The sequence below is a fragment of the Oreochromis niloticus genome, linkage group LG14 (genome assembly GCF_001858045.2).
Source record: "Oreochromis niloticus isolate F11D_XX linkage group LG14, O_niloticus_UMD_NMBU, whole genome shotgun sequence".
Lineage (NCBI taxonomy): Eukaryota > Metazoa > Chordata > Actinopteri > Cichliformes > Cichlidae > Oreochromis > Oreochromis niloticus.
In genome coordinates this window covers 5,595,196-5,609,437 of record NC_031979.2, presented here as the reverse complement: position 1 = coordinate 5,609,437, position 14,242 = coordinate 5,595,196, and the positions used below count along the sequence as shown (strand labels likewise).

Here is a 14,242-nt window from a genome sequence, read left to right as displayed (position 1 = left end):
ATGAAGAATAAACACTGTGATTGACAGCCAGGTCAGAAAAGTAAAAGAACAGTGATGCAATGTGTCAGACAAGAATGGCCGGAGTGAAACAAGTGAGATAACACCTCTCTGTGCTTCTGTCTGTACGTTATGTTGTGTTTCTCTCTTCACTGAACAACACCCTTTCTCATTCCTGCTTTGTTCTTTTCAGCCACAATCCATTCCCCTGTTATGAACTACACACAGTACCCTCCTTTTTGACTGTAGCTGTGTGTCGAGCATTTCTCCCAGAATGCACCTGGTTGCAGTGATATAAGTGAGTATTTTATACCTTACCCTTTTCCCTCAGACTACAGATCACTGTTCACAATGTTTTCATTAAAGAAGTCTGTCTATAAAGTGAGTCTGATCCATTTGTTGTCTAGTTGTGTAATCTAGTTTTACTTTTGAGCTTAATTTGATCTTTCAATTGCACCAACTATTCTTCAAAATAAAGTTCCCTTGCTTATTTAAGCATGAGATTAGCAGAAAAAACTGCAAACTGTGTACATGTTGGTACACATTTACAGTATATTTCTGTACTACATGTCAGATGGAAGGTTTAGATGGCTGTCTAATAGCAATATGAAAGTGTGCCATTACACCCAATGCTATGCTAATATTAGTTTACTTTTTAAAAAAAATGCTAATCTTCAAGTTTTGATGTTTTGTTTCTAATCAGCAAGCAAGACAAAAAAGTCACTTTAGTGGGGAAAGAGCAAGTCAGTTTCATAAATTTTATATAAAAGATGGATGAAACCTACTGGTTATAAAAAGCCAAAGGGGACTGTTTTCACTATTGCCATTGTAGTGAAGACTAGATGTAGAGAGTTTATGTGTGTTCTGGGTATTTCATCAATTATCATTGCCCACGATTACTAATGCATTTAGCCTTTTTCTTTGAGGAAGCACATTATGTTAGCTAGCATTAATGGAGATAACTTGATTTAGGGCAGTGGTTCTCAAACTCACAATGAGTACAACCTCATAAAATATATGGCTCTTAAAGTACCACCCTTATGACCGACATTACAGTACAGGAGTATAGGCCTATTTAACACCATATACAGTTTACATGAGACAATTTTATTTCTACTTCCTCTATTTTAACTGTCATAAACAGGATGTGACAAGTGATAATAATAACAACTGTACTGCATTAAAACATTCACAGCAGGTGGGATATCCGATCTTTAGGTGATGACATATGAACCCTGCTTCCCGTTCAAAACTAATCTGTGTTTATTAAGGCTGTTGTGTTTTTAACGTTTTAATGGTTTGTATGTTGTTCTATTAGATCTCAACAAGCCCCTAAATAAAGGCAGTGATCACTGCCGGCCTATCTCGGTTTTTGCTACCACTATTCATTTCAAAGCTTAGTTTTTAAACCTTACGATGTAACTACAGCCCAAGAGCACAAGCATGCTAGTTATTATTATAAAAAAAAAATCTGAAGCTACCTTTTATCAGCATCTACTTTTTACCAGATAAATCATTATCAATTTGCAAATTCTGAGCACATTTTAATAACCACTAAATCACCGTGATTTTTACTTTCCAGAATTATTGAAGGCAACAAAAACACACCAGCTTTTCATTTATTTTGAACTTTTGAGGGTTTTTTGAGACTTGAAATGTAAATGTGTCTGTCTCTAAAGCACTTTGGGTGAACCTCTGTTATTTGAATATTTTATAGAAAAATAAATAAAATAGATGCAACAGTCAACACAAAAAGGTTTAGACATTTTTCATAGTGCATGTTTGAGGTGTATCGTTTCATTTCCAAAAAACTAATTTCAGTGGGCTACACAATGAACTTAGAGCATAGAAACAAAGCATTGATTCTATCACACTAGTATACATTTGTTGGTATCTATACTAGATCGACCTGCCCACCTCTGAATTACGTGAGGACTACAAAGATTCCCTGCAGAAGCCTAAGTCAGGCATAAAGCATCATCAGAGGGTGGCTGCTCTCAGTTTTAGGCATGTCTAGGCTTGTCTGCGTGTGTATGAGGGAACGCAAACACATGGTATCCCTATATAATTGAGCTTTCCACAAACATACACACTGACACTTGCCAGAGTAATTAGCAAATTCTGCCATGATGACACACAGCTGGTAAAAATGTACTGACTCTTGAGCAGTCATAGGTCTGCACTAAATATTTGCCTTTTCTCTGTGGAAGTTGTGCAGATGTGCAATACTTATTTTTCACATCTCAAGCATTCTGTTTTCATAGGAAACCCATCAAATTAAAGTGCAAAGCCTGCATTAGAAAGGTCAGGATTTAATGGCCACACATATAGATTATACCAATTAGTTAATTGTTTCAGTAATGTTTCTGCATCATCATAGGCTGAGAACATTGAAAAGGAGTCAGTGTTTGCTAGAAAAAAGACTTTTGGCACAGCCAGCTTCAGGGCAACAGTGTTTCACAACAGAATGTACAGAAATTACACATCAGGCCTCTGAATTCCTATCTTCATCTCCATCACCCCTCCTTCTTCCTTGCATTATTCATTGTGCGTCGCTGCTGCCACGCTCTCTTTCCCTCTCCCTCTCTGTCCTTCAGTGACACACTGGACTACATGAGTGAACAAACACAAGCAGCAGTAGTTCCCTCAAGGACACACATATAATACACAGCTACTTTAGAGCACTTCCGTAACCAAATAGTATCAAAGAAATGAGTCAGGAGATCATCTGATAGCAGCAACGCAATAAATAACATCAGTCAGTGACAGTGTGTGTGTTTATGTTAGCATGCCCAGGAGTCTTTACAGTAGGAGGTACTAGGTTTTATTAGCATTTATTTACACTGTGTGTGTGTGTGTGGGTGTGTGTGTGTGTGTGTGTGTGTGTGTGCGTGTGCGTGTGTGTGTGTGTGTGCGTGTGCGTGTGTGTCCTACCGTCTTGGGGCAGTGGACATATCGCGCCAGACTGATAATCAGATCATGCGTGATGGGATCAACCAGGTTTCTGAAGCTGGCGTAGCGGTACAACACGTCATCCAGTGATGTTGATTCCATGCCTAGGTCCTACACACACATTAAGTAAGACCATATGTATTAGCCATATATTTATGTAGCACATTTCATATAAACAGGCTCTACATTAAAAAAAGGAAAAATGAAGGAAAAAAGAGAAAAGAATACAGCAAACACAAAACAGTTCCATGACTGCTACGAATTCATTCATTCCCTGATATGTAAGTCTGAACGAGTGTGTCAAAGACATTTACATTCTGAATGCAGGTTTTTAAACTTCCCGATCCCCTAAAGCATTGAATTAAAGCCCGCTGAACTGCTTCCTGCTGTCTGACTGTCTGGTTTCTGGAGAGGAGGCCAAAAAACAAAATTTGTCACATCTCAAGCCCCATCAAAGCCGATGAAGCATAAACCTGTTGGCAGAGCTTCACACATGAACAGCGGCCTTGTTAAAACTTCAAAAGTCAACATGAATGACAACGCAACATGAAAGTGTGCAGGAGAGGATTAGACTGCCACAGTTGAAAGTATTTTGAGGAAAAGCTCCTGTCACTGACTATAATATGAAGCCTAAAGCAGCACAGGCTGTGTGTGCTGGATGCAGTACAACTGAGCAAAACAACCATGCTATTCTATTTGTTTGAGCTCAAGTCACTGATGACATTAATCATTTACATTATCCATCTTGCTCCATTATAAGCACCCAAAAGTTGATTTGTTTGGGAACAAAATTAAAAGGCTAAAACACAAGTACAACAAGAGTATGAGAGACAAATTTGTTCTGTAAAAGTCTGGTCCAGCTCCCAAATACATAACTGCAGTTCTAAAATACTACATTTATTTCCTGCTTGATCCTGTCAAAGCAGAAAATGGTGGAACACCAAAATATTCTGCATTTACCCTTTGCAGACCATGAGTGAGCCCTAGTTTTTTTCTGCTTGAGTGCTCATTTTTAGCTGTGCTGCAACTTCTCCTCAAGCTCCATCATCAGATCAACTAATTTATCTAATATCACACTTTCAAAGCTAATGACCATGCTTAAAGCATAGGCTGCGCTTTAATAAATAATGTCACAAAATATTTCTTGATGCATGCTCAATCATCCAGATCAGTAAATCTCCAAAAGTTGATTCTGTTGTGGTTGAATCAATACACTTAGGCAAGTGAGTATTTTGGCCATATCATAATTTTTATGCAAATTTTCCAACTTCAAGCTGTATAAACTTGAGTCCTTATTGGATTTAAGCATATCAGGTGATGTGTATTTGCGTAATGAGTGAGGGTGCGGCCTCGGAAGATCAACACTCTATATAAAGGTGTGCATAATTTCTATGCAGCTTCTCTTCCTCAGGCAAAATGGTTTGAGAAGAATCAAAAGTGAAGCTACCAGGAACCCATTATCCTACAGTGCTGCTATATTCCAGAACTGCAACCTACCCGGGGTGTCCAGAAGTACAAGGTGTTCAGTGCTTAGAGACATGGCCAAGGTAAGGAAGGCTGAAACCCAACCACCACTGAACAAAACACACAAGTTGAAACATCAAGACTGGGCCAAGAAATATCTGAAGACAGATTTTTCAAAGGTTTTATGGACTGATGAGATGAGAGTGACTCTTGATGGACCAGATGGCTGAGCCCATGGCTAGATTAGTAAAAGACACAGAGCTCCACTTTGACTCAGACGCCAGCAAGGTGGAGGTGGGGTACTGGTATGAGCTGGTGTTATTAAAGATGAGCTAGTTGGACCTTTTCGGGTTGAAGATGGCCTCAAAATCAAACTTACTCCCAGTTTTCTTCAAGCAGTGGTGCAGGAAAAAGTCTGCATCTTTCAAGAAGACTATGATTTTTATGCAGGACAATGCTCCATCGCATGCATCGAAGTACTCCTCTGCATGGCTAGCCAGTAAAGGCCTTAAGGATGAAAAAATAATGACATGGCCACATTCCTCATCTGACCTAAACCCTATTGAGAACCTGTGGGCCCTGCTTAAACAGGAGATTTACAGTAAAGGAAAACAGTACACCTCTCTGAACAGTGTCTGGGAGGCTGTGGTTGCTGCTGCACAAAAAGTTGATCATCAACACATCAAGAAACTGACAGACTCCATGAATAGAAGGCTTGTGAGGGTAGCTATATTGGTCACTGATTTTTTTTTTTGACATGCCAGAAATGTTTATATGTAAATTTTGAGTTGTTTTATTACTCTTACTTTAATAATTGTGCACACAGTGCATAGTTACTAAAAAAAAAAAAATTGCAGTAACCACATGGCAAAAACCGTCTAATATACTTATAACTGCAAAGAAATAGAGTTTCTGTATATTTTCTTTTGAACTGCAAAGTTAACATTCGTGAGACCAACTGAGAGTGAGGGCAGGATTTCTGTTATCTTTTAGAAAATACCAGGAAAAATATTGGGCAAAAACAGTTTGCCACTTTGGGATTTTGTCAAAATGTATTTCACTTTGTGGTAAAGTTAGCGTTCCCCAAGATCAAACTTCAAGCTCAGATTTATAGTCGTGATTCATGCGCTTCATAAAGAAAATGTTTAAATTGTATTTTTTTCATTATATGTGTGGTCTGTATATGTGCTGTAACAATTTACATTGTTTACACAGTATGTAATTTGCTCTACTAACTTTTTATCTATACCATTATTATTTGTGTGGATGCTAGAGTGCTGCTTGGAAGATGCTGAAAGAATGTGTGTAACAAGAATCCAGACACTTTTTAGCCCGTAGGTAAGTGCAGATATATTTTCTTGTGTGTTTGGATTTGTTTTGCAGGCAGTTTATTGCCAGCTGAGTGGCATCAGGACAGACCTTTAGAAATGAGAGAAAAAGGAAGAGCGAGACTGATGGATGCTCAGTCTCCTAGAGAAAGCTATGACTCACTGAGGTTTCCATGCTGCTTATTGTTCTGCGTAGGAGTGGCCGAAAATAATGACAGCAGCTTCGACTGACACACACACACACACACACACACACACACACACACACACACACACACACACACACACACACACACACACACACAGGGACATTAATCAGCTGCTGTGTTTTCAGATAACGGTGGCATTAATAGCAACACACCACATGAGAGAAACCTATGATTAGTTCATCAACAGGTGTATGTTATATGCGCTAGCAATGACCAGTGTTTCCCACTGAGAACATGCAATCATGCGCCTGAGCTTCAGGCCCAGTGGTCAGCAACAGTAGCCTGAAACTAATTGGCTAGTGTTAAACCTTTCCATAATGTCTGACTTCTGGCTTACAAACCTCTGGACTAACGATGAGGTCTGATCTGTGAAGTACGCTAACAAGTGACTGGAAGAAAAAAAATCTGTCAGCAGAACTTGTTACCAGTAGTAATGGATTTAATAATAATGGATTGCATTTATATAGCGCTTTTCTAGACACTGAAAGCGCTTTAGAATTCTACTATTCATTCACTCTCACATTCACACACTGGTGGAGGCAAGCTACAGTTGTAGCCACAGCTGCCCTGGGGAAGACTGACAGAAGCAAGGCTGCCATATCGCGCCATCGGCCCCTCTGGCCAACACCAGTAGGCGGTAGGGTGAAGTGTCTTGCCACAGGGACACAAGGACACAACGACCAGGACAGACAGAGCTGGGGATCGAATCGGCAACCTTCTGGTTACAAGATGAGCGTCCCAACCCCCTGAACCCTTGATTATATGGAAACAAAAGTATCAATTTGTGCTTAGTTTAGGACACTGATTATATTTCTAGAATTCTTCCAAGTGTCTCCAAGAGCCTAATATCATGTTTCAATACCACACTAACAATAGAACAGGGGAAAAAAGAACAAGACAGGAACAAACAGCGCACTTACAGAAAAATAAAAAACCAAAGTTAGTTGGATAACTCATTAGGATGTGGTAATAACCAGGAACGTTTAGCATGTGATAGGAGAAACTGTATGTGTGTGCGATACTTCTATTAGTTACCAGCTCGAGAGAAGAAAGAAATTTTTTTTACATTAGCTAATAATAACGACAATCATTATAGAAAAAACATAAATAATAATAATCACTATCATCGTTATCGTGTGTGTTCATTTATATTCATTCCAGAAAGGTATTACATTATTAACGTTACCCTCTTATGAAATATACATGACAAAGCATAAAAATGCATAGTCTAATATCCTGGCCTCTGTGTGTCAATTGCATAGCCACTCACACACATGCATACTGAGAACAGTTCTAGTGAAAGCAAAGCCCACACTAATTAGGATCGGTCAACATCAAAGCAGTGGTTGGAACCCGGCTGAACATGAACAAAGGTGGAGCTGAAGAGAGACACGGAAAACACAATGGATCAAGTGCAGCTCTTTGCTAAATAAAAGGGAATGGCAACAGAAGCAGATGGAGCCATATATGAAGCAGATGTTGACCTTCATCAAAAATCACATCCTGACCAAAGAGAGTGCGCCACCTCTGACGAGACAGGCCTCCATTTTATTATTTTTGTAAGAGAATCTAGACCGGGGGCTCACATTTGGTAAAGAACAAGAAAATAAATGCCATATTTAACAGCCTTGCACAAACACGAAATGACATGTGGAGCAATCACTGTCGATTGTCACTGTCGATGAAGAGCCACCTCGGCGGGACAAGACTCGGCTGACAAAGGTCACTCTTTCGAGGATGCCACTGTTCACATTTTGGACAGAGAAGATATGGTTTGAAAGAGGGGTGAAATAAGCCATCTATGTCCACTGTAAACGACCATCTTTGAACAGAGGCGGTGGCTTACGACACCAATCGTCTGCCATCCATAATCCAGTTTTGAGATCCTTTCCCAGACACCTTAACGCCCATTCACATCCTGGGCCATTTGACCTCAGGAAATCACATGATAGGGTGGGGCTAGGTTTCACAGTGGGTTCACCCAAAACCTTGGCTGATTGTGACCCACACCTGTTTTCACACCTTGGCTCGTGTGATTAGGTAGAGTATCAACAGGGGGTTCATGACCCTCTTGGGGGACACTCCCCTAGGACTTAAATCTGGGACTCTCCACTATTTGACGTTAGAATTGAAGAAGCTTCTCGAATGAGAGGTGAAACGTCTTAAGCAACTCAAAGAAGTCCAGACGCTTTTCTTTCCAAGCTCCTTAGACTACGATAACCTGGATGACTGAGAACCTTTACAGACACTGTGGATTATTTTACCCACATAGCAAGCAGGTCTGGCCCGGATCCGGTATCAAGCCGGCACTGCTGGCTGACTTCTGGGATGATAAGACTTATGTCATCCAGATATGGGCCAGGCCTGGCCTAGATGGCACTGTCTATGTGATGGCATGCCATATCTGGCTCGATTGTGGTTTAGGTTATGTGGCCCAGGCTCATAGAAAATAGGTCTGGCCTGGATCTGGCATCAAGCTGGCACTTCTGACTGACCGGTGTCATGGCAGGGTATATGTCAACCAGATATGGGCATCAAGCTGGCAATGATGGCACTTTTTATGTTCCTATTTTCCTATTTTAGGTAGAAGACCCAAATGCCATGTTGCAATACTATACTGCTATGGTAGCCAACGCTTCAAATGCAGGTTTGACAGGTTTGTGAGTGTACACTTTATCCAAAACCTAGTGATGGTTTACTCATCTTTGCCAGTGGGTGGCTGTAGCTCAGGAGGTACAGCAGGTCACCTACTGATCGGAAGGTTAGTGGTTCGATCCCTAGCTCTTCCAGTCTGCATGTCAAGAGTGTGAATGTGTATGAATGTAGTTAGGAAGCACTCAGTTTAGAGGAAGTGTGTGATTGGGTGAATGTTGTATGGAGCACTTTGAGTAATCCGGGAGAGCATAAAACCATTATATAAGAATCAGTCCATTCAGTGTCTGAACAGAGTTTTGTCATGTTACTTTTGCACTATTATGTTCTGGCACATGTTGTTATTACATGGCTTGATTAAGGTACACATTAGGCTGACATCTGGGGCCAGAGCTGAAACTGTTCTGGGCCATCACAGGGCCAGCAGCGTGTCTGAAACTGGCCTTGTGCTGGCCCATGTGTTGGCCACATCTGGCAAACCAGATCTGGGCCACCAAAGGGCCGTCATTCTTTGCGGTGTGTGGGCCATGTGTAAGCACATCGTGTGGGCCAGATCCGGGCCATACCAATTTTGCTATGTGGGTATTTATTTATTACTAACATGGTGCCAGCCTGTGGTTCGGCTTCCACGACTCCCTCCCTGTCGCCACCATCAGCCGCAGTTTTGGCTGAGGGCAACAAGGGATCTGTTCCCGACAGGCCAGCTTGGTGCGCTAGCCGTTGTTGGAGACCGTTAGTTAGCTACCGTCCGGCAACGGGAAATAGCTAACACTCCTGTCTGTGGACAGTTAAGCTAGCTAGCCTATGAAACTAGCTAGCTTCTTAGGCTAGCTAAGAAGCTAGCTAGCTTGAGATATATGCCCTGAAACGAGAATAGGTTTTTGAACAACGACTATGTAACAGTGCAAGCTATTTAAAGGTTGGGTGGCTCTGCCCAATGTGATTGTTGCAATCACCACCCAATCAGGATTGGCAGAATGAGATACATGCTTCTGAGGAATACTCAGGGAGGTGCATAGTGAGACATCGAAACAAATGCTAAGAATCAGAACCTTTATTTACCCAGGAAATGAAACTCTTGAGACCAAGATTCTCTTTTAAGACAGTGTCCAGGGCCCAGACAGGCAGCATTAACCTAGCATGTATGAATGTACAGTATCAACTTGTTAATTACAACATAGGCTGACCATAAATCAAGTCCTGATGTATTGTCTTTCTGGACTCTAATGAGGACCATCGTTTATAAAATGTAGATCATGCTGTTATTGAAGAAAACTCTAAGGTAGCGATGGAGCCCATAAACCCATCACTGAGGAAGTTGATGACCATTTTCTCATAGACATGCATACAACCAGAGGAGTCCCCCCCCTGCTGGCCATTTAAAAGAATGCAAGATTCACACACTTTACCACATTACCACGGCCATCTTTTATATTCAGTCTATGCATAAAAGTTATATAGTGTATATGCTGATCATATATTGGTAGACAGATAGTTTTTACTATTATATGTATGCAGACGTTAAAAAAATATTTCTCCCATGAATATATCTTTTTTCTTTTTTTAATTTTTTTTATTTAGATTTATTTTATATTTTATTAATACAAGTCTGTTCTACTCTGTTCTTCTAATAAACAGGTTAACTGGCTAGTTTATTGTGACAATTATGAGGGAAAGAGTTTTATTTTTTTCTTGTTTTTCTGTCTATAAAACAAGGGGCAGCTAATGTAACTGTTGGGGCTTTTTTCATGACGTTTTGACCGCCATGTCATTGTCTCTATTGAAATGGTGCACGACCGATCTTGAATTTGCTGATTAGCACTGCCAGCAGTACTCAACCCACGGTGATTCAAAGAGGACAATATGAATCATTCAATCAAATGGTACCACGTTGAGACACTGCCCCTCAAGTGCTGATTAGACAAAAATAAAAGATGGCTGAGCGAACAACAGTGGAGACAGATCCACTCTTTTATGATGTGCTTTATCAAAACAGGACAAAACTCCACAGGGAACTTCTGCAGTTCTGGGAAAACGGTGAGTCTTTGGAGGCTCTGGACACAAATCATGCTGCTGTAACATGAAGTCACGGTCTTTGTCTTGGTGTCCTTTACAGTTCACTTCCTCTGGTTATTTTGAAGGTTTTCCTGTGTTTTTACATCCTTCCTTTTTCTTCTTCCCACTCTTTCATTGTCATACACAGAGTTGAAACATCTTAATATTCTTTTCTCGTTGATGTGGATTTAGTCTGTTTTAATCATTTTTGCCATTTTTCTGTTCAGCCCTCATCACATTTCTAATAAAATCATTTTAGCAGCACATGTCAGAGTCTAACCTTATCCACAACGATAAGGATTGGATTGGATTTTTAATGCTTCAAACTCTTGCCACAGGGGACTTCATTTGTGTTTTCTAACATCACTGCCACAATTCAGATCTCACTATGGGACACCTCCTCACAAGGCAGGTGCCATTCTTTTATCGCATGTTTGTGATGAAACAGAGTTTGGTGAACCAGACTTACTCCCTGCATTAAGCTCCACAGGCTTTCAGCAGCTGACTGGCATCTTCGGACATTAGAGGCAACCGCAATGCTACTGCTTTCACAATCTGACAGAAACCCTGGTCACATGTGATGGTGTCAAATAAATCCCATGCAGCTGAGTGGAAACACCTGAAGGAGCCCTGCCAGATAAATTTAGCGCCAGTAAAGCTTTCCTCCGGCGCTCTTTCTTACAGTTAAGCGATCAGCTGTGAGGCAGCCCAGGGGCGAACGGTGTAGAGAGATGCCAGTTTTTGGTTGTGAGTTAATTGAAGAGCAGTGATTGAGAAGAAGGCCTCCTCATTATCTCCTAACAGAGCTCCTGCTTCATTAATCAATGTCTACTTGATTCAAGCTCGCCAGTTTATCGCCATTGTTTCCAAGCAACAATAAGGAGACGCTGGTAACCAACACACTCTTTAAAATCAGCGCTTCACTTTCATCTCTCCTTGTTTCCTTTTCCCTTCTCTCTCTCTCTCGCTCTCTGTCATTTTTCCCTTTAAGTGCTGTCTTTCACTGTCTCTGAAATCACTCACCACCACTTCTTGTCTGGCCTCTGCTGTAGCTGGTAGTCTTTCTTTTTTCTCTCCTCCTGCTTCCCTTTATTCATAGTAATTGTCTTTATCCAATTCATCCTGTTTCTGTCCGTCACGTACTGTTCCGGCAGAGCACAGGCCCTCCGCAACATGAAACCAAATATCATCATTATATTACTGGAACTCCATCAATTATGTCTTCATGACCCAACATGAAAAACTGTTATTATCTCTATTATGTTAATGAAAATGTAAGGCAACCCAGTTTGTTTTCAGCCTTCTCCGTTTGGCCTCTAAAGCTGGAACACCCTGCTGATAAAGAAATACAGACCAGATCCTTCAGTCTCCAACATCCCTGAGTACCCATTTGGTACTCAAACTCAGGGAGCAGCACCTCAGGCTTATAGACACACAGCTTCCCCAGATTACTGTTTACTGATTACTCAGTGCTAGTTGGACATTTTCTTTCCACCACTCAGCATTACAACAAATGGCCTAAATCCGCCATCACTAAGCTAGGCTATACATTTTATTATAAATAAAATAATGAATAAATTATTATAAATAATAACATAAATAATAATAATTTTATTATTATTATTATTATTATTATTATTATTATTACTGACAACATGAGAAAGAACAAAGTGCTGATAGAGACCTTGTAGTTATAGTAGTGGCCGTTACAGTGTTTAAATTGATTGCCATTAGGTAGAGGTACCCGAAGCAGCCATATAAGCTGCTTCTAATGTGGAAAATCTCTAAAAAACAAACAAACAAAACACATCTAAAAGTAGTTCATTCTTTCAAGAGGAAATAGTCTGAAATTCCTACAAGAAACAGGAACCATTTGGGGAAGTCAATTTTTCTACCTGTTTCAAACTAAATCTAAACCAGTTTTTGTTTCAGTCAGTTCTGCTTTCAGGAGGTTTACGAGCATCTGACTTGGAGCTTGCGATGCTGAAATAGCTGATTGTGAAAACAGAAATAACAAATAATAACAAAATAAAAGAATAAGTGCTGGAGGAACTTGTGGAACTTTTTTCCTGTGGGAAAAAAATTGGTTACTCGTGTAACCAATCAGTTGAAAATGTATTAAAAGATCATCTGAGAGAGCCAGTGATTCTCAGAAGTGCAGACAATTGCAGATTAATACATTACTGTCCAGACTTCTAAATTTGCAAAGATTTTGAATATCTCATCATCTCCAGTACATGACATCATCAAAAAGACTCAAAGAATCTGGAGGAATCTCTGTAAGCAAGGGACAAGGCCAATCCTGTATTGGATGTCCTTGGCCTTCAGGCCCTCAGACAGCACTGACAAACATGATCAGGAACACTTCCGGAAATCACTGTCTCTGAACACCCACGCATGCAGGTTAAAGTTCTGTCATGCAGAGAAGAAGCCATGTGTGAACAAGTTTCAAAAACACTGCTGTCTTCTCTGACCCAAAACTCATTTAAAATGGACTGAAAGTAGAAAACTGCTCTGTGATCAGATCAATCCAAATCTAAAATTCTTTGTGGGAAACATGGATGGCGTATCCTCCAAACTAAAGAGGAGAGGCCCTTGCTATCAGCATCTCTGATGATACTGGGGTGCATTATTGCCTATCAAAACGGTAGCTTGCACATCTGGAATGGTATACAACTCCAGGCTGGTGTCCTGCAGGTTTTAGATATCACCCTGGGTCAACACACCTGAATCAAATGATTAGTTCATTACCAGGCCTCTGGAGAGCTTCAAGACATGTTGAGGAGGTAATTTAGCCATTTAAATCTGCTGTTTTGGCTCAAGAACACTTAAAACCTGCATGAGGCCTGGAGTTCCCCCACCCCTGTTTTAGAGCAACACATCCCAATGATGTCTTTTTCAGGGAAGGCCTTCATATTTCAGCAACACAAAGTTAAACTCCATACTGAAGCTATTATAACAGCATGGCTTTGTAGTAGAGCAGTACGAGTACCTATCACGAGCTGAAAAAATTGGAACATCATGAAAAGAAAATAATGATAAAGAAGATCCAAGTAGCTACAATCCTCTGTCAGACAAGAATCGGACAACATTCCAAAAAGTCCAGCAGCTTAAAAGCACCAAATTTAAAACGAACTTAGTTCTTCCCTTCAAAATGGCTCACTTTCTCAGGTCAAACATTTGATATGTTTTCTGAGTTCGAATGTGAATGAAACCTGAGTTTATGAGATCTGTAAATCACTGCATTCTGCTTTATTTACATTTTGCCCAGGATCAGTCACCTAAAAGCTGAGATGAATTCAACTTCACTTCTTATATTCATAACAGTTATTTCACTTCATGGCCATCTGTAGCTCTCTTCCACAGCTGCCCCTTCCTAGACCTAGTTCTGCTGGAGGTTTCTTCCTGTTAAAATGGAGTTTTTCCTTCCCACTGTCGTCAAGTGCTTTCTCTTAAGGCAGGGGTGTCCAACTCCCATCCTCAAGTGCTGGTGTCCTGCAGGTTTTAGATGTGTCCTTGATCCAACACAGCTGATTTAAATGGCTAAATTACCTCCTCAACATGTGTTGATGTTCTCCAGAGGCC

At 40.5% G+C, this 14,242-nt stretch overlaps 1 protein-coding gene across 1 annotated transcript in view; it reads right to left on the bottom strand.

The window, feature by feature from the left end:
* lrrc75a (leucine rich repeat containing 75A) overlaps window positions 1-14,242 on the bottom strand; it is an 81,887-nt gene that overhangs the window by 66,149 nt on the left and 1,496 nt on the right. The window contains exon 2 of the mRNA XM_013264770.3: window positions 2,932-3,060. Coding sequence (XP_013120224.1) covers window positions 2,932-3,060 — 129 coding nt within the window. The remainder of the gene's footprint in view (window positions 1-2,931; window positions 3,061-14,242) is intronic.